Source organism: Ambystoma mexicanum, chromosome 9 (assembly GCF_040938575.1).
Source record: "Ambystoma mexicanum isolate Mex_15411 chromosome 9, UKY_AmexF1_1, whole genome shotgun sequence".
NCBI classification, from domain to species: Eukaryota; Metazoa; Chordata; class Amphibia; order Caudata; family Ambystomatidae; genus Ambystoma; species Ambystoma mexicanum.
In genome coordinates, this window is record NC_090931.1 from 837,271,556 (window position 1) to 837,295,947 (window position 24,392).

Below are 24,392 nucleotides of genomic sequence, written 5' to 3' on the forward strand. Positions count from 1 at the left end.
GATGACTTTCTGTATCCCCCCAGCTGTGGCTATCATCTCGCCTCTGATTACCACCTTATTTGCTTCCCAAATCGTGCCCACCCGCTTCCCGCTGCCTTCATTAGTTTCCAGAAACTCGGCCGTGGTTTTCCTGATATGTTCTAGGAACGCCTTATACTGTAGGGACTCATTTCTCAATCTCCACGTGGGTATAGGCGGTTTATGGGGTGCTACCATCCAAACAGCCAGCAAAGGAGCATAGTCTGACAGCACCCTGTCTTGATATTCAGCCCCCACAAATTCCCCGACGCATTCCTACACCGTGAACAAATAATCTATTCTAGTGTAGACCTTATGGGGGGCCGAATAATGTGAGTATTTTTTTATTCCCATGTATTGACCTCATACGTCCTCAAACTGAAAGTGTTGCATGAGGGTACGCAGGACCTTGGCCGGCGGGGCTGGCCTTTTATACTTGGTGTCGGACCGATCAATAGTGGGGTTCAAGGTACAATTAAAATTACCACCCCATATGACAGTTCCCACCCTTAAAATTACCACCCCATATGACGGTTCCCACCCTGTATGGGCCCAACCGAGCATACAAGGACCTAACAAGTATGGTGGCATCATGATTGGGGGCGTAAGTATTGACTATACTTACTTCACGATTTTCAACCATGCCGTGTAGAATAACCATCCTCCCTTCATCATCAGCCTTAGTACTGAATCTCTTGAATGGAAAAGCGGGGTTAACCCATATTAAGATGCCTCTTGCTTACTTTGAATAAATTTAGCTCACTGTCACTCCCCCCCATGAGCTCCCCAACTTCCCAAGTTTTTGTGCATTCAAATGTGTTTCTAGTAGCAAAGCTTTCCCAACCTTTTGTCTTTTCAAGTAAGCAAATACCCTCAGCCTTTTAACATGGCTATTTAGCCCTTGGACATTCCATGACCTGATTCTTAACCCTTCATCTATCGCGTGTTAACTTCCACCCTTCCCCTACAGTCTTAGGAATATTCTCCGCCCTCACCTGGACAGTGTGTAGCCATTTATTTATTGTGTCGGACCTCCCTCCCTTGCCCTCCCTCCCACCATGTCCCATCCTCCCCCTATGTCCCACCCTCCCCCTGTTGTCAACATAGAAAAAAACCCCCAAACCCCAACTTTAACTGTCCAGCAATGCACTGCATTCTTAGACACTCCCCGCTTCAGCTCCACAGAACACCCAGCAAACGGGCTCCTAGTGCCCAGGATGTGGGTACAATATTGCACCCTATAAACAAACAAAAGGATATGGAGTGGTAGACGTACTCCTCCCTTACAAGTCCTTGCTCCTGCATGGAGCTGCCCATTCTGGCGTCAGTCATTATCATTTCCCGAGGTAGACAGTCTCACTTCAGTCCAACGTGGCTAGTCCCCCAGCCTTATTATATACAATCTGTCTCAGACTTCTCTTAGCTGCCTCCGGGCATCCCTCCTCTTCGCTCCTGCGCTCACTCCTCGAGTGATGGGATCTTGGCAGTGTCCGTCCAGTCGTTTGCTTCCGATGGCATCTCAAAAAACAAGGCCTTTCCATTGTGAATAATTTTCAATTTAGCAGGGTATATCAGCATATATTTGAGTCCGGCTTTTTTAAGTCTCACTTTCATGTCGATGAATTGTGCGCTGTTTTTTTGCACTTGGAAGGTTTAGTCCGGGCATATGGACAGCTTTGCAGAGGCCCTCTGTATATCGATCCCGTTCCTGGAGAAGGCAAGGATCTTTTCTCTATCCTTGTAGTTGAGGACCTTTGCTATTATGGATGTCGGTGGCTGCTTCCTCACCAGGGAGCAGTGAGCCTGTTCGATGGTGAACCCCTGAGTCAAATTCCCCGCTCCCAACTCCTGTAGCAGTAGGTTTTCAACATAGTTTGTCAGTCGGATCCTTCCATCCCCTCCGGTAGGCCAACAATCCTTATGTTGTTCCTCCAATCCCTGCCTTCCGCATCCTCTGCGCTGTCCTCCAGCAGCTTCACCTTTTGTCTCTGTATGTCTACTTCTTCAACATCTGCTTTTTATCAGTGGTTTTCTCCTCGACCTGCTTCTTCGGCTTGGATGTGCGCTCTGCTAACACACGGACGTCTTGCCGCAGCAGGCCAACATCCACCCTCACCTCATCGATCTTTGCTTCTATTATGGCCTACGAAGCTGCTATGGCGTTAAGGATCATCTGATGGCCTTGATTTGCTTCATCCCCCTGTTTCTGGGTTTGTTTTTGCCCACCATGCTTGTCAGTGTCTGCCTACGCTCCCACCGGACCCTTCGCGAAGGCCTCCATAGTAGTGTGCTTGCCCTTAGTCTTGTTGCTTTTTCCAGCCATCAGTTTCGTCCTTCTCCTTGCACCGCAGTACTATCTCAAGTTGCTGCTTGTTTGACTCTGCTCCTCAGGCGCCGTTGCTGGGGTCACACCAGGCCCCCTGCTGACTGCCTCCTCTTCTCCCAATCAGACTTCCACAGCCAGTCTCTGCATGCCAATCCCACCACCGGCGTCCAGCAAGAACAGTGTTAACCCGTCTAGCCTAAGGCTTCTTTGTGGCCCTTGCGCTTGCAAATGAGCTATTCGTGCCACGTCAGCTCACTGAGCTCTTCACATGGGACAGCTAGCATGCAAGGGCGACCCCTCAGGGTAGTCACAACCTCTGCCACCCCTTTGTTCTCACGGTGCAGTGTGCTCCTCCGCTTCCAGCTCCAACAAGGGGCTACCATGCCCTTCTCTGGCCCACTTCAGATGCTTTAACTTGTTCTTTCAACTTAAGCCTGGGTATTCTTTAATGCCAGTACGCCTGCACCTCACGCCCCCACTGTTGATTTATTGTTTATATTTCAGCTCTTCATAGCGAAGAATGAAGTATTGAATTACTGCCTTTTTCGTTAGAAAAGATTGCAATTCAGATCACCCGACCCTAAAGCTGACATATGCTCCACCTATTCTCATGATGTTCGTGGACAGCATAGCCAAACGTACCCTGTCATCCCCCAAGTCATAACGTAACCTAACGCAGAACCAGGAATATAAACACACAAATCGCAAACGTTTTGTTTCTTTTCACAAAAAGGAGCAAATGACATATGTTGAAGAAAAATGTAACAAGTAGTTCTCCGGCATGGGGTCTGGCATGGATTCACATGCTCATGAATATTCCCCGTCGTCGGGCTGGGAATCCTCGGTAAAGAAAAAAATCAGTTTCAGTTTCACTTCTGAACTGTCTTTCTCCTAACAACCAATAACTGGGCTCTGGGTCATACTGCCCCCAGCCAAAGACTGCCCTCTACCTAAGCCCCTCCTCTGGCAGCCATCTTCAGATTTTTACCGCACGTTCAAGTGTTGGGAGTGGTGGTGCTATAGCTGTGAAGCTTTTGCTGCGTTTTGCGTTTTTTTTTTTTTTTTTTTCCTTTTTTTTTTTTAAAATAATTTAATTTTTTGGGGATAATTGTGCTCTATTTTTTATAGCCAACGCTCAGGATCTTCAAAGAAGAGGAATTCGGACCATCCTGGCAAGCTCTTGGAGACGGCGCAGACAGGCCCTACAGAGAAGATCAAGGGGGAGCAGGGCTCGGACCCTCCCCCTAAGGTGAAGGCCTCAGGCTCGAAGGCCCAGGTTCATCTGACGAAGGCCCCGTCGTTCGAAGGAGTGGTGAGGTCCCTCGTGCGTGGCGGATCCGCAGGGCACAACCCCGAAGGCAAGAGTATCCCTTCCTGCCAGGAGGGAGTCCTCTTCTCAGCCCATCGAAAAGACACCGGAGAAGATACCTATTATTTCACCGAAACCGTCGCCCTTGCTTGCAGAGAACGGGGGGGGCAGGTAGCCCTTCAGGGCACAGATATCTCCTCGGAGGAGGAGCATACCAGCCTCCAGAGCTTCCAGGAGGAATGATGCGTCGAGAGCAGGCCCTGCGAGAAGGATCCCGACGAGGGCAATGACGAGGAGACTGACGAGGAGCAGCAGGGCGTTGAGGGCCTGACGGACTGGCCCAAGCCACAAACACCCTCGCCCCTGTCGTCACAATCACCTCAGCAACCACCTGGGGATATCTCGGACATTCTCACTACTCTGCATACCCTAAGCTCGGAGATCCGGACGACGATGCCTCTTGCGCCAATGGCCCATCCCGCGGCGCTGGGACCATCGGGGAAACCACTATCCAAGAAGAGGAGAGTTCACCCCCTCCCCCTTGCCACCTTTCGTTTCCCCCCCAACCCCCCCCCCGAATCCCCCTGTGGATGAGACGGATACAGACACAGCAACAACGGGCACTGGCACAGATGATGACGACGGCGGATTGGGGGATCTCCCGTCTCCGCCTCCCAGATCTTCACCGCCTGACGAGATGGGCTCATTCCACACCATGATCTCAAGGGCCTTGGAGCTGCTCCAGCTCGTCCGTGAGGAGAAGGAGGATTTCATTTACCAGCGCTGCGAGGCGAAGAGGAAGACCGTACTTTCGATCCCGCTCTTGGGTGACATTTGGGACGGGGGGGTTGTGCCTCATGAAGAACCTTTCGTCGGACCCGGCGAAGAGGGACCGTTATGAGAAGAAATACAGGGTGCCGGACTCTGCGCCCAGGTGCTTACGGTCACAGCCGTCTCCGGACTCTGTAGTTTCGGCGACGGCCAAAAAGAAATCTTCGGGCTCCTCCTCGTTGTCGGCCTCCTCCCCCTCGGACAGTGAGAGGAAGTAGTTGGATGCCATGGGGCGAAGAGTTATCACGTCAGCAGCGACGACCATCAAGGCCGCAAAAACGCCCTCGCCATCATGGCACGTAACGACAGGGAGCTCTGGTTCAAAATCGCTCCCCTCCTGGACTTCCTTCCCGACGACAAGAGGGCGGAAGCTTTGGGGATCCTACAGGAAGGAGAGGTGGCATCGGACCACGCCATTACAGTGGCCACGGACATCGCCGACACAGGGTTCCACCAAATGGGCAACAGCGTTTGTCTTCGTCGGTGGGGCTGGCTGAGGGCCACTCATTTTCGCCAGGATGTTCAGTCGAAGGTGTTGGACATGCTCTTTGACGGGACAACTTGTTCGGTAAGACCGTGGACGAGTCTCTTCAGGCCATCAAGGTGGACACTGAGATGGCTCGTGCCTTGGGCATGCACCACCAACGATGGCCGTCCTTTCGGACTTCCGGCAGAAAATCCCAAGGATTCAGTGGTGCTTTGTCCTACCGTCAACCCTCCCTCACGTCAGCCCAGGAGACTCACGGGGGCCGTGCCAAATCTGGAGGAGGACGTCGCCAAGGCCCCCAAGGCGGCACTTCGGCATCAAAACAGGATTGAACCGGCCGTGGCGTCAGGCCTCCACCAATGCACCCCATTAGGATTCTGGCTGGCGAACTTCGTCAGCGTGTGGAAGACCATCTCCACCGACCGTTGGGCGATGGACGCTCTCGCCCACAGATATACACTGGAATTTCAACGAAAGTGTCCACGAATACCACCAGTGGCCTGGCAGGAAAACTATATCCCTCAGCTGCTGCTGGAGGTGCGGGCCATGTTAAGGAAGGGCGCGATAGAACTCGTCCCAAAGAGGCTGCGGGGTGTACTCTCGTTAATTCATCGTCAAAAAGAAGACCGGCGGATGGAGGCCCATCCTAGACCTTGTGAGAGACGGGCCTCAACGACCGGTGGGGGGTGTCTGTACTCCCACTCCCTATATGGTGGAGGAGAGGCACAGGAGACCCCAGCCAAGATTCTCTATTCGGTAGCAATGGTCGAGCAATCAAGGCCTAGCTTCTCAGGAGGTGATGCAGGCTGGTTCTTAAGTACAGTGTATCCCCAAGCCCCCACAAAGGAATATCCACACTCTGTATTTGTTAGAACACAGTCTTTATACAATCAATAGTTAAGGTTATGTACATTCATCATGATAACTCACTTTGTACTCTGGCAAAATCTACAATGACAAATATTTACAATCCTAAAGTGGTACCACCCTAGATCTCATTGAAGTGCATGAACAATACTGTACAATATCACACAGACCAATAGAGTGAAACCAGCAATAGAGAGAGGAGAGAAAATAAGATGGTTGAGCAATAGGCAGAATACTGACCCCTACCACTGGGCACAGTTCTGTGTGGAGATCCCCCCACCTGGGCAACCTGTAAAGAAAGATATAGCACAAGCCCAGTCCATATATTGCTCTGCAAGTCTTATTCTCTCCTATAATGTTTTTACCCCCCCAATGTACCTGGTGGAGTCGAGCTCCTCGAAGGCGTCGACAAACGTCGAGGGACTCGCTGTTCGGCGACGGGAAATCGACGGCCCTTCTTGAATGCCTTCCCTTTCAGGCGGGAGGCACGGGGCGTCGAACGTCTGTCGACAAACGAGGTAGAACGATGTCGAAGAGGCGGCAGCTTCGTCCGAGCGGTGCTCGTCGGCGTCGGGGCGTCGGCGTCCTGCAAGGCGGAGGTGTGCGGGGCACCTCGATGACAATAGTTCTGGACCGCAAAGATTGTAGAGACGGGAGCCCGGCAAGGGCGTCGAGTCGTCCGAGTCTTTGAGGTCGTCGGGTGGCGGGAAACCCACCGGCAGGTTTCTCCTCAGCGCGTTGGTCGGCCTCGACTTTCTCCGGCAGGATAGGCGGTCGACGATGCGGTTGAGAGAGTCCTTCGATTGAATGTTCTTAGGCAAAGGAGCGGACGGCTCCGGTCGTCGGTGGCACGGCGTCAAGTGGTTCCCACGGCTGGGCAACACAACTTCGACGGGCCTCCAGCGGTTACACAAACCTGCGAACCCTGGTCGACGGCAATGGACTTCGACGGCGTCGATGTCCGGGTGCTTTACTTCGATCTCCTCAGCGGTCCCGTCTCGGGTCGACAGCCTTTCGAGGGTCTGTCTTCCAGGGCGCTTCGGCGAAGATGGAGCGGTGCTCGATGGTCCCTCGGAGCACGGGAAGAGGGCGCCTTACCAGGTCCTCTCTCGGGTCAGCCCTCGACGATCTCGTCAGCCTTCAGATCGGTCGAAGCAAATGCCACAGCAAGTCTTCTTCTTCCAGCTGGACGTCGAGGATCAGCAGTTCCAGTTACTCGTAGAGTGGAGACTCAGCTCCCTGGCTGCTGTAGGAGCACAATGGTCGCTTCTCAACCAAAGGTCCCTTCTGAACACTTTTCCAGTGGTGAGAGGTCCCCAGATATACTATCCTCTCTCTCATCCACGCTGCTGGCACACACTCAGCAGCCAATCATACTGCAGGGCATTCATGCAGTCAGTCAGCCAATCAGGCACACAGTGCATTCAGGCCACACTCCTCCCTTCCAGACACTCACAACAGGGAATGTGGATTGGGACAAGTACCCAGCCATTCAACACTACACACTGCATTCAGGCCAGTTTCGGGCAGGGCTGTCTCAGTCTTTGTCTCTCATGCCAGAAACCAGACAACCACAACAAGAAGTGTATATTGGTCACACACTCCATTCACCCAGGTCCCACCCACAGGAGGTACCCACAACATACAGTCACTGGGAAGGCTCCAGTCAGTCTAGCTGGGCCTTCACAACAATACCATACATGGAACTTCCACCCAACAGCCAGTCAGGGGAAGGGACAGAGACAGGGCTTCCCAGGACTTTGGGAAAACAAGATAACAGGCAAGAGAAAGCAAGAGGCCACAGGGGCCATCTTGTTTTCTATTAGGAATCAACAGATCCCAATGGCAGGGCCAGGGTATCCCAAAATGGAGGACACCCGGAGCACCTGTCGAATTCAGCACGGAGCTGCCACCAGCCCATACCCTGCTCTGGGGCCACCCACAGGTGCCCAAAAACATACACTAGGGGCACAGGGTTGCACCCCTACCCATGGGTGCCATAAGGGTATCCCATGGGTCTGTTCACCAAACCAAAAGAGAGAGCTGCACTGCCAGGAGTCCCACATGGACTCCGGGGCAGAAAACATAACAGAACACACGGTAAAAACAGAAAAAGGACAAGGATTCAGAGGCCCTGTCCCTCAGATGCATTTCCAGCATCACAGACCTCTGTTGTCTGAACAAGTACATCAGGTCCCAAAAGTTCTGGATGGTGACTCTGCAGCACGATCTAGGACAGCTAGAAGAGGGGCGTTTCCTGTCGTCGCTGGACCTGGAGCATGCTTACTTTCACATCCCCATCCACAGGGGGCACCACACGTTTCTTTGCTTTGTGGTTCAAGGGCAACATTATGAAGCCCTTCCCTTTGGATTGAGTGCCTGGCACCGGGGGCGGCACAGCTGCGTCTATGAGGGATCCACATATACCCTCATCCGGACAAGCTCAAAGGACATTGCCATCGACCACATGGCGAGGACCGTCCGGCTCCTGACGGATCTGGGTTTCTCGATAAACTATGCAAAGTCATGCTTGACTCCAACGCAGGACGCGCTGTTTCTAAGAGCCCGACTGAACACAGTGTCGCGCCTGGCGTCTCCGTCGGAGGAGAGGATAGCGGCCATCTTGGGCAAGATACAAGGCTGTTGGCCATGAAGATCGCAAGGGTGAGGTCAATCAAGTCTCTGCTCGACATGATGTTGTCATGCATATACCTCATTCGATTGTGCAGGCTGCGGATGTGTCCACTACAGGAGTTCCTCGACGCCCATTGGATACAAGTGTCGGGAACCTTCGAGGACAAGATCACACTCTACAAGAGTTTTCCGTCGAGCGATACAGTGGTGGGGAGTTCGCGCACATCTGTCCGGCGTTCCAGACCCCACCTTACCATGAAACGGTTACGACGGGCTTCTCCCCGGAAGGATGGGGAGCTCACACCGGAAGCCTTCACGCAAGAGGCCTGTGGCTGCCATAGGAGAAGGTCTTGCTACGGGCAGTGTTTTGGGACCTCAAGTCTTTCCTTCCGTCCCTCAAGGGCAAGGTGGTGCGGGTCTTAACGGGCAACACCACCACCATGTTCTACATCGGGAAGCAGGGGGGCACCAGGTCCCCAGCGGTCTCCAAAGAAGCACAGGAACTGTGGCACTGGGCCGTTGCTCAGGGGATGTTCCTCATCACATTTCATCTAGCAGGAGTGAAGAACACTGTTGCCGACTCCCTCAGCAGGACCAAGTGGATCACCTGTTCCGCAGATGGGGCAATCCCCAGATCGATCTATTTGCGACGGCAACAAAGTCCCGGAGATTCGCCAGCAGGTTTCCCCAGCCAGGGAGCATGGGGGAACACATTCTCATTCCCGTGTGACGGACTGTTTCTGTATGCGTTCCCTCCATTGCCGTTGCTTCTTCGACTAGTCCATTTACTCAGACGGTCCCGGTGCAAAATGATCCTCGTCGCACCGGTGTGGCCTGGACATGTATGGTACCCGGACCTTCTCGACATGTCAGCGGCCCCTCCAGTCAAACTTCCGGTGGTCGCAGATCTTCTCGCCAGGGAATGAGGCACAATTCTGCACCACGAACCAGGATTGCTGAACCTGCAGACATGGCTCCTGCAGCATTAGAATTTGGGGGCTACGCTCTCCCAGCTGACTGCAAGGAAGTGCTTGCCAAGGCCAGAGCGTCGTCTACTCTTAAATGCTACGGGCATAAATGGAAAAGGTTTGCCGTTTGGTGCCGTGCACAGAAGATCAAGCCTCTATGAGTCACGGCTCTGCCGGTACTACCGTATTTGCTGTCGTTGGCCAAGGCTGGACTGGCCAATGCTTCCATCAAAGTTCATCTGGCGGCTATCTCGCGCTACACCAGATCTCCTGGACGATCATCCCTGTAGTCTCATCAATTGGTCAAGGAGTTCGTCAAAGGACTGTTTTGCTCGTTCCCGCCGGTGAAGGCTCCGGCCTCAGCATGGGAGCTCAATGTGGTGCTTACTAGGCTCATGGGTCCTCCGTTTCAGCCTATGCATTCAGCGCCTCTGAAATTTTTGTCATGTAAAACAGCTTTTCTTGTGGCCATCACCTCCACACGACGAGTGGAAGAGAGATCCAGGCCCTCTCTTGTAAACCACCTTATTTAACATTCCACGAGACAAGGGTGGTACTGCGGACGCACCCCCTCCTTCATGCCCAAGGTGCTGTCGGACTTTTATCTAACCAAGCCCTTGGTGTTACCTGTATTCTTCCCGATGCCTTTGTCGCCGGTTGAGAGGACTTTGCACTTGCTGGATGTGGCTAGAGCACTGAAGTTCTATGTGGACCGCACAAAGAGTTTCCAGAAGACGTTGCAACTTTTTATGAACTTTAGCCCTGTGAACCATGGGAAGGACCTCTCCAAGGCTTCCATTTCCAGGTGGCTCGCCAGGTGCATCACCCATTGTCACCGGTTGGCAAACCGACCGTTGCCTGGCCGCCGGAGAGCCCATTCGACCAGAGTGATCGCTGCAACTACGGCGTAACTATCTGGTGTGCCCCTGCTTGACATCTGCAGGGCTGCTACGTGGAGGCTGACGCACACCTTCACGAAGTTCTACTGCGTCTACAGGGATTTCAGGGAGGAGTCCAGAGTCGGCCAGGCAGTGCTGTGCAACCTGTTCGCTTGAAGATGAGTCTGGTGAGTAGGTAAGAGATGCTTAATGTTCAGATGCTTAATTTTGAGCCTTGCCACCTCCTGTGGTTGTACATCTGTGTACTGCTATATATTCTTTATTCATGAGTATGTGAATCCATGCCAGACCCCAATGCTGGAGAAGCAACAAGTTACTTACATGTAACTGTTGTTCTCCAGCATGGGTCTCGCATGGATTCACATGCGAACCCTCCCGCCTACCCCTCTGCGGCTCTTCTCTTGTGCCTCTTTACGTGCTACCAAATCTGAAGATGGCTGCCAGAGGAGGGGCTTAGGTAGAGGGCAGTCATTGGCTAGGGGCAGTATCACCCAGAGACCAGTGATTGGTTTTTAGGAGAAAGACCATTCAGAAGTGAAACTGAAACTGATTTTTTTCTTTACCGAGGATTCCCAGCCTGACGACGGGGACTATTCATGAGCATGTGAATCCATGCCAGACCCATGCTGGAGAACAACAGTTACAGGTAAGTAACTTGTTCCTTATATCTTTGACATAACGCTCAAAACAGAAGATTACGTCCACAAAAACATTGATTTGCCAATAGAAGTGTTAGCTAGCAAACATCGCATGCTTTGCATTTTTCTTTTTTATATATTTTTAAAAAATATATATTAGATTTTTGCAACAGTATACATTTCCAACATACATGGATTTTAGTATAGTTTGTTAACTATGAAGCATATATGTATAGTAATAATCTATACTGCCATAACAACAATACTATCTAACAGTATCCTACAATCGTATGCACTAAACTCTACAGTGATAGTTCATCTCAAATCCCATGTAAGATGTGAAGAAATGAAATACAATAAATTAGCACACACATAACACAGGACAAAACAAACAAAAATAAATAAATAACTCCCCCAAATTTTTCACCAATATACATTATTAAAAGAACTCCACAATGAAAAATCTATGTCCTCACACCCTTTATTTATTAAAGATACCTTTTTTCTGTAACTGTCAACTTTCATAAAATATTGCTGATTGCGTTGGTCTATTGATTAATCGCTGTATTTTAATTCTTTAGTCAAAGTTCTGTGTTGTTGAATCTGATGCGCTTGTGTTCCATCACCTGTGTTTGATCGACACACATGGTGTTCCGTTAGTGAGAAGAAAGGAGTCGTTTCACTTTGAAATGCAACACTTTTCCATGCGCATGTTTTCAGACCATAAAGGCAGGCATGTTGCTGTTTATTACTGCTATCGCAAAAGGACAGATTATTGCCTGGTGATCGTCCCAGAATATTGATATCACAGATGCGTTGTTGATGGTCCAATTCCGATTGACAAAGCAGTCCACAGGAAGATTGTATCCATGATAAGCGTACATCGGTAGAACGTAGCTATGTAAATTAGAGAATGCAAAAATATATTTCAGTACCCAGTTACAATAGAATATACACAGTACATAAATATGTTAACTAACAATTTATGTTAAAGTTAACATGTACAATGTCTATTTTTTATGTCAAATTGAACATTCGTCCGTCACATCGTTATTCAACAAGCATACAGCACACATGCCATCTTCAGTCGCCTAAATAATATTTAAAACTATGCTTACATTATTTGTTATTTTACATTCTCTCTGTTAGAGTGAGCAACCGCCTTGAACAACAGATCTCGGTAAAAAAAAAAGTAGCTATATGTCCAGTTAATTATATAGAATATTATCAATTGTTTGTGGATATTCGACACATTGTGTCCTTGAAATTGTTAGTAAGGGTGATTCAAGGACAAATGACAATGAGACCTTTTACTGTGTGTTTTCAGCCAGCCAAGGGTTAGTTTTCTTTTCGGGAAAACATGCCACAGAAATGATAGCTTTCAATAGCAAACTGTGCAGTGAAACGCAATGAACAATTTCATCGCAAAATATTTACTTCCATTTTAACGCTCTTAAGGTGCCTTGTGCCACACCATTTTTGGCTACTTTTACAGATGCTGTTGGGAGATTTGCAGAACATGGACACTACACGTTGCTGTGTGCTATTGTCCACAAGCAAGCATTTGTGCCGTGGGCATGTATGTATTGTTTGGTATAGATGCCCGGAAACTGAGCCATCCTGCAGTAGTGTGTGTGAGGTGCACATCTGCATGCCCATACAGTTCTTTTTTTTTTAAAACTTTATTTTTAGGTATTTAAATCACAATACAACTTCACAGCCACATTAGGGTGGACTTTAAACTTTGCGCCTTGTCCCAGGACCCGCCCTGTGTCCCCCCCACCCCCACCAACATCCACGTCTCCCTGATACAGCGTCCTCTTTAGCTGAGTATGTGCCTCTTCTAGCTCCCGCTCCAAGGATGTGGAGATACCATGGGCCAGCCCTCACCGAGGGGAATCCTCCGAATCTGAGGTGTCAGATACGTGTTCCGCCGCTTCACCCATCCCGCTTCGCCCATCAAGAACAGTGTCAGAGGTCCCCAGATATCTGGAGGACGGGCGTGCAACAGAAGGAGTTTAATGAAGTCTGTTTCAACATCTTGGTAATAAAGCATGTCTCTGCGCCAGGCGGCGACTGCTGGGGGGGCCTCGACCCCAGGCCATGGCAACCCTCCTACGAGCCAGAGTCAACAGAACCCCGGCCAGTTTCCTTATTGGTGCTAATTGGTGCTAAGAGCAGCCTAGTCATGCCCAACAGGGCTACTGTATGGCTCGGCTGTATTGGTTCTCCCACAATTGCAGCTGTCGTCTCCAGGACTTGTTTCCAGAAAGGGGTTAGTTCGGGGCACTCCCATGCAAGGTGAACAAAGTTTGCTGAGATTGTCCCGCATCTGTTGCATTTCGCTTCTGCGTCTGGGTGGTGTTTGTTGGTTTTCGCTGGTGTGTGATATGTTTGATGGAGAAAGTTGAAGTGGATAAGTTTTAGGCGTGAGTTAAGCGCCACTTTTTGAGTCTGTTTCAGGCTATAGTTCCAGTCCTCATCCGATATGTTAACATACAATGACTTTTCCCATCTAGCTTTTGCACCAGTGATGGCGGGGGTTGTGGTGGGAATGGGGGATTTATAGATCTGTGACACCAGCCTACCTTCACCTTGTGCTTGAATGACATTATGCAGCAAATGCCAAGTTGGTGGTTGACGCGGGAAGTCTGGCAGGAGGGCCTGAATGGTGTAGCGAGTCCTTAAGTAAAGGAATACATCCAGAGCAGTGTTGCCCCCTTTACTTTTTGCTTGTTCTGGAGTTAGAAAGCCCTCTTCTGTGAAGAGATCCCCTAGGGTTTGTATGTTCAGTTTGTCGACCCAATGGTGGAACACCGTCTCTGAGGTCAGTGGGACTCTGGCAATAAACTTGAAAGGTAGGAGTGGGGAGTACCGTGAATGTACTCCAGTTTCTGGGCCAGAGTCTTCCAGACTTTGTACGTCGTGAGCACCACGTTCATCGTGGAACTGGGAACCGGCGTGAGACTAAGGACGACCGCGGTTAGGAAGTTAGGTGTTGCGAGGGCTCGCTCCACTTGTACATGTGGTCGGATAGCTTGAGAGGCATACCAATGGCTGAGGAACTGTGCTTGAGCTGCCCAGAAATATCTCTCAAGGTCTGGCAGAGCCAGTCCCCCACTGGTGACCGGGAGTGTCAGTGTAGTGTACGCCACTCTGGCTGGCTTGCCCGCCCAGAGTAGCTCGAGGACCAGGCTTTTCAATTTTTTCAAGAAGGTTTGTTGCAGCAGCAGCTGAATGTTGTTGAATAGGTATAATAGTTTTGGTAGGATCACCATCTTCACCAGGGAGACCCTTCCCCAGAGGGTTAGTGGCAGAGACTTCCATCGAGAAATCTTGTCTTGGAGAGATTTGACCACCTCTTCGTAATTATCTCGGAACACTTCCTGGCAATTTAGAGATAGTTGTATCCCGAGGTACCGGACCTTGGAGAATTTCCATGTGAGTTGGAAGTCGTCTGGAAACTGTTTGGTGGCTGGGGTCATTGGGAATACAATGGATTTTGACTGGTTGATTTTTAATCCTGAAGCTGCTCCAAACTTGATGACTTCTCTCATGACTGGATTCAAATTGTCTTCAGGGTCTCGGACAAACAGTGCAACGTCATCGGCGTAGAGAGAGATGATGAGCTTGCGAGGGCCTATGATGAGTCCCCTCTGCTGCCGCTGCTCCCGAGGTTTGGAGGCCAGTGGTTCCATCAATAAGCCGAAAATTAAGGCCGATAGTGGGCAGCCCTGCCTCGTGCCTCGTTGCAGATCTATTGGAGCTGATTTGGCTGTGCCAACAATAATACTAGCACGTGGTTTGGTGTATAGGTGCGAAACAAGGTTGATAAAGCGGGCTCCCAGGCCCATCCTGGTGAGAACCGTGAACAGAAACGGCCACTCCACCAAGTCAAAAGCCTTCTCGCCGTCGAGAAGAACCGCCACAGCCTGCAGCGAGGGATCCAGTGCGGCGATGACACCGAACATTCTCCTGATTCCAAAAGTCGTGTTGCGGCCCGGTATGAAGCCGGCTTGGTCTGCCAGTATGAGGGCAGGCATCAATGGCATTAACCTCCCTGCCAGCACCTTGGTGAGTATTTTATTGTCAAGATTGAGGAAAGATATTGGTCGGTAGGATGAACAATCTTCCGGAGATTTGCCCGGTTTGTGCAGCAGGATAACGTTGGCTTCACAGGTAGTGGGAGGGAGGTGACCTTTTTCCAGCGCCTCTTCATAAACGGCCGCTAGGAGGGGGGCCAGGGTGCCCGCAAATGACTTGTAAAATTCTCCCGTCAGTCCATCCGGGCCCGGTGCTTTGGTGCTGGGGAGGGACTTTATGGCCTCTATAATCTCTTCTTGCGTGATCAATTCATTTAAGGGTTCTCGGAGAGACTGTTCGACCCAATAAAGTTCCGTGTCTTCCAGGTACTCCAGTGGGGCGGTCGAGGACTTGCTAAGTTTAGCACTGTAGAGATCTTGATAGAAGATCCTGAACTCCTCTGCTATCTTCATCGGTGTGAACCGACCTGCCTAGGTTGGTCCGAATCTGTTCTGTTTGCGCAAGTTTGTTATCAGCTCTGATTAAATTTGCTAGCAGGGCACCTGGTTTTTGGCCCACCCCGTATTGACAGACTTGGCTGTTGCGATTCAGGAATTTTACCTCTCGGTCCGCTGCGAGATTGAATTTTAGCAATTCTTCCTTCAGGGCTGCTGATATTTTGGGATCCACCCCGTTTGTGGCTTGGAGCTCAAGGAGCTTTAGCTTCTCTTCGCTGGTTGTGAGCTTGCGCCTGATGAGCTTGAGGACGCCGTTTTTCTTGGCGTGGCAGACTCCTCTGATAAAACATTTTGGGGACTCCCAGATTGTGCCTGCGGAGGGGACCGATCCGACGTTGGCTTCGAGAAACACGTTGATCTCCTTCCTCAGTTCAGAGGCAAACACCTCGTCTCTTAACGAGCCCGTCTTGAAGCGCCAACGCTGTAGTGGCGGAGTGGGAGTGGAGGGCGTAAAGTTGAGAAAGAGAGGGGAATGATCGGAGAGCGTTCTCGGATGTATAAAACATCGTCCACTTAACAATTGACCGCTTGCTGAGACGAAGAAATAGTCGATTCGGGAGCTCGTGTTGTGTACCGGTGAGTGAAATGTGAATTCTCGCGACTCACCATTCGAGACCCTCCATATGTCTAGCAGGTTGAAAGCATTGCAGATTTCTTTTATTTAAGTCCAGCTTTGGTAAGAGGTTGTGGAAAAGCTTTCGATCTGTCTCTTATTGGATCTAATACAGTGTTCATATCTCCACCGAAGATTATGGTTGCGGGGTCTTGCGTGGAAAGCTGGGTAAACGCCCATCCAAAATTGTCTGGGCCATCTGTGCTTGGAGCGTAGGAGTTAACAAAGGTCACTTTCTTGCCTGCTATGATGCCGCTCACTAGGATCGCTCTCCCTTCTGTGTCTTTCGCCGTGCGGATCAAACGGAAGCGCATCCTCCTGTGTATGAGAATAGCGGCGACTCTGGAGTAGCTTGAGTAAGAGGAGAAGTTTCTGTGGCAACCCCAGCTCTTGGCCCACTGGTGGTCCTTCCCTGGGAGAAGGTGTGTCTCCTGAATCATGGCCACGTCTATTTCGTGACGTCTGAGGTATTGAAGTATTTTCCTGGTTTTAGCTGGAATATTGCTGCCTCTTATGTTTCAAGTCAGAACGTTGAACGGGTCGGGTAAAACTTTCTATTTAACAACATTTCTTTATCCGATGTTAGCCATAGTGTGGCATTGAGGTGAGTTTTGCTAGATTTGGTGCTTAGAGATTGGACCGTTGCTTGACAAGACTACACTGATCGTTGATTGGGAGACGGAGAGCAGGGAGATGGTTGAGAACTGGTGGCGCAGAACTTTCCTGATGAACTCTGAGGGCACCGTCCACGGGCAGACCCCAACTGGCCCGTGACGTTTCTCTCTTTTAAGTGGGCAACCCCCAATTGGCCCACAGGGAGATCCCTCCATAACCAATTAAAACAGAAAGCGAACTTGTGGATGCCATGTCGCTGTGTGAACTGTACCCCGAAAGAACTCAGCTTGAAAACCAACTGGCAGCTGAGTTAACCTTGGAGAATGAACTGGTGCTGTGCTAGGGGTGCCCGGGGCTTTCCAACTTTCCCTGCCCCGCGTTGTATTCATAGTGAATTGTACCTGTACTTTTTTTTTTTTGCATCTTATTGCAAGCTTGTAAGCCGACTCTGTTTACTCCGGTTTATGGTCGGTTCCTGAGATTTCTCTCTCTTTGGGGCCTGGGACGGTTGGGATTCAGATCTGGGCAGCCTATCTGGTCAAGAAACATGCTTGCATCGTCGGACGATTGGAAAAAAATGGACCCTCTCCCCTTGCTGTACTCTGAGCCGTGCTGGAAAGAGCATCGAGTATGGTAATTGGCTCTGAGTCTTTGTTTGATGGCGGTAAAGGATTTCCTCTGGGTTTGTACTGTGGGAGAGAAGTCTGGGTAAAAGTGAATTTTGTCTCCATCATGAAGAAGTTCTCCCTTCTCTCTAGCCAGTCGGAGGATGGTGTCTCGGTCCTTGTAGTTGAGCAGCCTTGCGATGATTGGCCTAGGCGGTGCACCGGGGGCAGGTCTGGCAACTGGAATCCTGTGTGCTCTCTCTACTATGAATACTTGAGACAATGATCTCTACTGAAGAGTGATGTGCAGAGTGACTCCACGTATTCCTCCATTTTACCTTGTGGCTGCTGTTCCCTCACCCCGATGATTCTTATGTTGTTCCTCCTTGATCGGCCTTCCAAGTCCTCGCATTTGGCTATTGGCGTTTTCATTTGGGCTTCTAGCTGCAAGACTTTGGTTGAGAGGGACGATGCGTCATCATCTAGATTTGACACTCTTTGCTCGACCTCATTTAAACGTTCTGAGTGTGTGTCAATGCGGTGTTGAAGGAGGTCAACCTTGCAGGCGATGCCATCCGTTTTATTGTTTAGATTTCCAATGCCAGCTTTCAGTTCCAATAGGAGTTCTTTGATTTCAGATGAGTTACCCCCTGGTTCCATCTGGAGTGAGTGACTGGGGGTGGGTATCTGGTCCTCACGCTGTACGGGGGCTTTAGGTGTCGCACCGCCCTCGAAGGTTAATTTCCTCTGGGATTTATCGTTTTTCCCCATTTCAAATGCGGATCTGGAGTTACTTGTATGAGTCCAGCTGTACTTTGCTGTACCAAGGGTGCTCCGTGGGTTCACCTAGGGGAGCTAGGATTTATCCGGCTGGTCAGATTTGGTGGGGTTTCAGTTGTGTGGAGAATTGGTTCCACTCTATTGAGCTGTGCTTCGTGCGCTCAGCTGAGCACTCCGTGGGGACTGTCTTTGGATGCCTAGAGAGGGAGGTTAGAGCTCCTCCGCGGTGTCCAAGGTTTCGACAAACAGACTCCCCCAAGGGTGATGCTGACACAGGGGGGTGGGGGGGGGGAAGTATTACTCAATGAATTTTCTTAATATACAGCCTGCTACTGGTGTCACTGCGACTGGTTGTCAGACGCCAGTGTGTTGGAGAGTCTCCGGCCTGGTAGCAAGGCGCGTGCCGAGACGCCCGAGGGATGCAGGAAACTACCCCACAAACGAGTTGAGTGCCCCTCCTAAAATGGTGCAAAAGTCAGGGGTGGGGGGAGAGCCCCTCTTGAAGCTCTGTATGCGCTCCACACAAAGAAATGCCGGCTTTATTCTTCTAATGAGGAGCAGTGGGGGCCGCTCCCTCCACTGGGCCCCCAGGGCGTAGTTCTGGTTTCCCCTGCTGATGGTTCGCCGGAGTGCTACGGGTGTCTCCACACGCACCCTGCTGCCCATCCGGGGCTCTCTGCGAGCCGAGCGGGACCGGCTCTGCGCCGTGACAGCTGGAGCCTTGGACAGGTATTGATGTTGGATCGGCGAGGGGGAGGGGGGGAACGGGCCGGCTCGGGAAGGCCCAACTCTAACACAGAGCGCGACCTCCCCCCTCCTCCGTACCTGGTGTCCCGGCTGCTCCCTCTGCCTCTCGCCGCCAGTCTCTGCAGTTCGTATGTGCCGGGGAGCCTCCCAGCGGGCACGGCTGTCTCAGGCGCCGGGGAGCTTCGCAGGGCGGGGGGCGGGCTCTGGTGACAGCGGCGCTCCGGGAGGGCGAGTGCCGGGCCCCCACCGCCGCCGAGCCCCCGCGGCCCATCGCAGCGCCGTCGGGTGGTGCCCCGGACCTGGCCACTCTGCAAGTCGAGGTCCGAGGAGGAGCGTGAGCGGCCCCCCACAGGCGCAACGCAGGTCGACCCCTGCAGAAATTCCAGCTCTCTCCACGCAGTGAGCCCGCCTCTGGCGCCTCCTCAGAGTCCTGGTATGCGGTCCACGGGCCGGAGGGGATCTGCCTCGAAGTGCCAATTGCCTCACCAGGCCGAATGCGCCGAGCTCGGTCTTAAGGCCACGCCGGACCCGTGTAGGCAGGGAATGGCTGATTTTCGCCAGAAATTCAGTGGCAGGCAGCTGGGCAGGTCGGGAGACCAGGAGTCAGGGATTTGGACCTGATCAGTACAGGTAATAGCAGGATTATACAGGATTGATGCTGGGCTACGACGGGAGCTCAGACCAAAGCGGCCATCTTGGTTGGCCCTCTAGCGCCCTCTATTTTCTGCACATACAGTTCTGATTGGGCTAGGTGGTGATTGCATTACTGTCTAAAGAGTTTTTACAAACATGTGCCAGTCTTTCTTCTCTGTAAAGTCAAGCAACCACATCACAATGAAACCTGTACACATCCAAGCAATCCCTGCACTTCTCGAAAAACAGAATTCCAATACAGAACAAGAAAACAGGCTTTTCCACTTTGAACCCAATACAAAGACTTCTGAAATGATGTCCATCATATCAATCATTTCACCTGTGGAACTCTGCCACCTACTGCAACATTACTCAATGCACCTACTTCTCATCACCTGATAAGTATGTATTCTCCAGCATGGGGTCTGGCATGGATTCACATGTTCATGGACCTATGACTTTGAAGTGCTACGGCCATAAGTGGAAGCGTTTTGCTGTGCCATTGCAGAATATCTCCCCTCTGATGGTTATGGCTCCTCAGATCCTTCCATACCTGCTGTCCCTGGTGAAAGCTGGACTGGCTCACACATCCATCAAGGTACATCTGCCGGCCAGTTCCCGCTACACCAGGTCACCGGGGAGATCCTCACTGTGGTCCCACAGACTCATCAAGGAGTTTTTCAAATGCCTTTTTGCGATCCTTCCTGCCGGAGTAGGCTCATGCCCCGGCTCGGGAACTCAACGTTGTTCTGATGAGGCTCATTGGGGGGGGGGGCCTTCGAGCGTATGCATCAGGCCCCACTCAAGTTTCTCTCGTGAAAGATGGCTTTCCTTGTGGCCATCACCTCTGCCAGACGTGTAGGTGAGATCCAGGCCCTATCCTGCAAGCAATCGTACCTGACTTTCCACGAATCAAGGGTGGTACTGCATACGCACCCCTCTTTCATGCTGATGTTTCTGTCCGAATTCCACCTCAACAAGCCTTTGGTGTTACCTGTTTTCTTCCTGAAACCTTTGTTGTCGGCGCAGAGGGCCTTGTACTCTGCACGTTGCTCGTGCCTTGAATTTCTACGTGACGCACACAAAGAGGTTTTGGAAGACTTTGCAATTGTTTGTTAACTTTGGTCCCGTGAACCATGGGAAGGCCTTGTCCAAGGCTTCCATTTCAAGATGGCTCACCGGCTTCATCTTGCACTGTCATCGGTTGGCGAACCGACCGCTGGCGGGCTGTCCGATAGCCCACTCCACCAGAGCGATCGCTGCAACGGCAGAGCTCCTGTCTGGTGTACCCCTGCTGGACATCTGCAGGGCTGCTACGTGGAGGTCCACTCACACCTTCACAACGTTACACTGCGTCGACAGGGATTCAAGGGAGGAGTCCAGAGTCGGCCAATCAGTGCTACGCAGCCTGTTCGTTTGAGGTGAGTCTGTTCCAGAGATAAGAATTGATTGCTTCTGTTAAGCCTTGCCACCTCCCGTGGTTGTGTAATGTTGTACTGCTGTGTATTTGTTATTCATGAGCATGTGAATCCATGCCAGACCCCATGCTGGAGAAGGTTTAAGTTACTCGCCTTTAACTTTTGTTCTCCAGCATGGGTCTGGTATGGATTCACATGCGAACCCTCCCTCTTCTTGGTCATACTGCCACTTTACGTGTTTACCAAATCTGAAGATGGCTGCCAGAGGCATGGCTTACGGAGAAGACTGTGTATTACCCAGAGGACAGTGATTGGTTTAGAGGAGAAATACAGTTTTAAAGTGAAAGAGAAACAGTGTTCTTACAGAGGAGGACAGATCTCCGGGGACTAGCGGGTGAGACACCTTCAGGTTTCCCACATGACCCATCGGCTCCTTGATTGCCTGGGCAAAATAATTCATCTTAACCTGGGGACAGAGCTCCGGTCTCTTGCAGACGAATTACTTGATGATTTTCTAAAAATCGTAGCAATGGTGATGTCAGTCTCTTGGACCACTATTAACATCTCGTATTTGGTTTTTTTTCTAAAGCTTCTGGTTTTATGGTTTTTATTTTTCTGCCATTTCCGTCTGTATTTATCCATATTTTATTTTTGCCTTTTTTTCTGTATTTATCCACCTTTTTATTTTTTGTCAAATAAAGATAGTTCACAACCATTGTTTTTCTGCATTTATTCTAATAAAAAAAATATTAAAGAACACATGCTGCCATAAAGGAAAGAAATGCTAGCTTTTTTTCCATAACAACAAATTGTTGCTCCTGTGTGTCTGCTTCTTCATTAAGTTCTATGCTTTCAGCAATTTAAAGAAATGTGTTGCTATTTTTATACAACTTTTACACTCTCCATGCTGCCAATTGGTCTGCGATTTATGAGTGACATCATAGAGAACCAGACTTAAAGACCTGTTTTTCAATTTTTATAAATACGGACAGAAAGCAGATTGATTTCCATCTGTATTTGTGTAAAAATCAGTAAAAACGGAAAACTGGAAGCCTTGGGTATTTCCCATGAAAACCAAAGTTGAGCATTTGATAGTGGAGATGTACCCCACTCCCACAAACTATAAAAACAAGGGTTCGCAGAAGAGATGTTATGATTAATATCACCCCTTAAAATTCTGCCTGGTTCTATCCAAAACCCTGGCAGTATGTGGGAGGAGGGTATAGCATCTGAACTAAATTCCTTAAACAAAAAAAAAAAGCTCCTCAACGAGAACCTTTCACAACAGCTTTTTATAATGTCTGTAGATTGATTTCAAGGATCTACACATCTTCCAGCCACATCTAGAATAACAGCCAGACATTCTTTAGTCTGGCAGATCCAATATATCGATCCTTTAATCAGGGTGGAAAATGTGCACTCGCCTCTAGCCTGCAATAATGGACTTTTGGCGAGTAAGAAATGGGTGATGTGTGTATGTTTAGAAATTAAGATGATGAGGGACTTATGTCTGGCATGTAGCTTGCAACTTGAAACGTTTCACCCTCATTCTCATAAAAGCCTGTGTGTCTTTTTTACAGTGCCTTTTAAAATACATTGCTTGGGCGGGACGTTTTCCCTCTCTAAAATGGCAGCAATGGAACTCCCTTTATTGATCTCTTAAGAAGATTAGCACTCGACGTACAAGTGGAAATGCTACCAGATCGGTTTTGAGCAAAGGAGCATATATATATGCCACGTCATTCAGAGTACATCCGTTCCTCTTCCCTACCTACCCACGCACTGAAGATCCCCTGTTTAGTAACAAATAAGAGTGACACTTCATGTTTACTGAATCTGTGATATAACCGTAGTGATTAAGATCAGAATAAAGATTAGCAAGCAATGCTCCTCTTTAGTGCAATCTGGTCAAATATATCACCTAGTACTTGTGTCTGAAGTTAAGACCTACCTTTTCAGTAGCAGATATAGCCTCCTGTCTTCCGTAAGACCCCAGGCATCAAGCGAAACTGGTTGTGCACCTGGACAGCAACATGAGCCACAACACATGGATACAACCTGTATAAATACTATGCTCCATGAATGTGTAGTTTAAATGCAACATTCTTGGATTGCTGCTTTTTGATTTTCGTTTGCAGTGTGAATCATGTAATTATACCTGAAAGAAATATAACTAATTTGCAGTGGTGCCAGTTTGTTTCACTCCAGCTGATTAGATTGTAACTAAGGCCAGTGTCTTCATGCCGTTTCATTTTTTTCGTACCACCATGGTTTGATACATGCCAGTTTCCTGTGTAATGTTTGATGGGTTTTTATTAAAGTTTGATGTTGATATTGTGCATAGTTAAAAACATACAAAACCTAAATGAATTAGAAGCCTAACAAATTGCTTGATTTGGAGGGAACGTTTAATTGAAGCACTTCCATTGTGACATAGATTCCACTGATTAATGGTCTCCTTTCAGATATGCACATGATGGTGTCCAAGCCAGAGCAGTGGGTGAAACCAATGGCTGCGGCTGGTGCTAGTCAGTACACCTTCCATTTGGAAGCAACAGACAATCCTGGAGCTTTGATTAAAGAGATCAGAGCCAGTGGAATGAAGGTGAGTGGTATGAGGCACTGAATCTCGAGCAGGCAAGTGCAATTATATATTTAGTTCTTCACTAATTTTGGCATCTCTTGAGCTGCTTACTTTGGCAGCTGGCATAGGGAACCATGTGGATTTCAATCTACCAGTAGAGATGGGTAAAACCATTGTAAAGGGATCAAAGAGAGGATGTCTCTCTGACTGCCCCTATGCCGCACCAGGTCAGATGCCATAAACAAGTGTCTCTGAAGCTCTGAGGCGACTGGGAGGGGGGTGCAGAAGTGGAGGGGGGGCAGCAGGGGTGGAGGGGGCACCAAGGGCCACCCTGAGCACTACAGCAATGGCTGGAGCTGGATTGGAAAGGCAGTGAGCTCTGGTCTAATGATATGGTACTCCTGTGGGGGCGCCTGCATCCACCCACATGCTCTGAGGTGCGGAGTGTGTCCTGCTGAGTCCCTGTGCTGGTGAGTACTGCTGATCTGCTCTGGTGGAGGATTGGTGCCGGGGCAGGCTTTTGTGACTGCATGGGGGTCCGGTGAGCCATCTAAGATACTGAAGGTGATGGTGGATGCTGGACCTGGACTGTTACGGAGGACCCCCGGCATCTGGAGTAGAGTAGTCTTGCCCTGTCACTGTGGGGGCCACCTGTCCGGTGGGACCCTTTGATTTTGGGACGCTGCTCTGCAACAGCCCAAACGTCACGTGGGGGCCATCTGCACCCTGCCTACGTTGGTGCTTGATCCAAGGAAGTGTTACGGCTCTGCTCATTGACTGACTCGACGGCCATGGCAAAGCAGGCCAAGAACCCCAGAAGTAGTGACATTGCAACCATGCTCCGTGCGCAGGACAAGCCTGGGAAGGCTGATGCAGCGG

The 24,392-nt window shown here is 50.1% G+C and overlaps 1 protein-coding gene across 1 annotated transcript in view; it reads left to right on the forward strand.

Annotated features, from left to right (window-relative positions):
* The window catches only part of RPE (ribulose-5-phosphate-3-epimerase), a 382,550-nt gene that overhangs the window by 82,442 nt on the left and 275,716 nt on the right, over positions 1-24,392 (forward strand). The window contains exon 3 of the mRNA XM_069615905.1: positions 23,395-23,534. Within this exon, the coding sequence (XP_069472006.1) occupies positions 23,395-23,534 (140 nt within the window). The remainder of the gene's footprint in view (positions 1-23,394; positions 23,535-24,392) is intronic.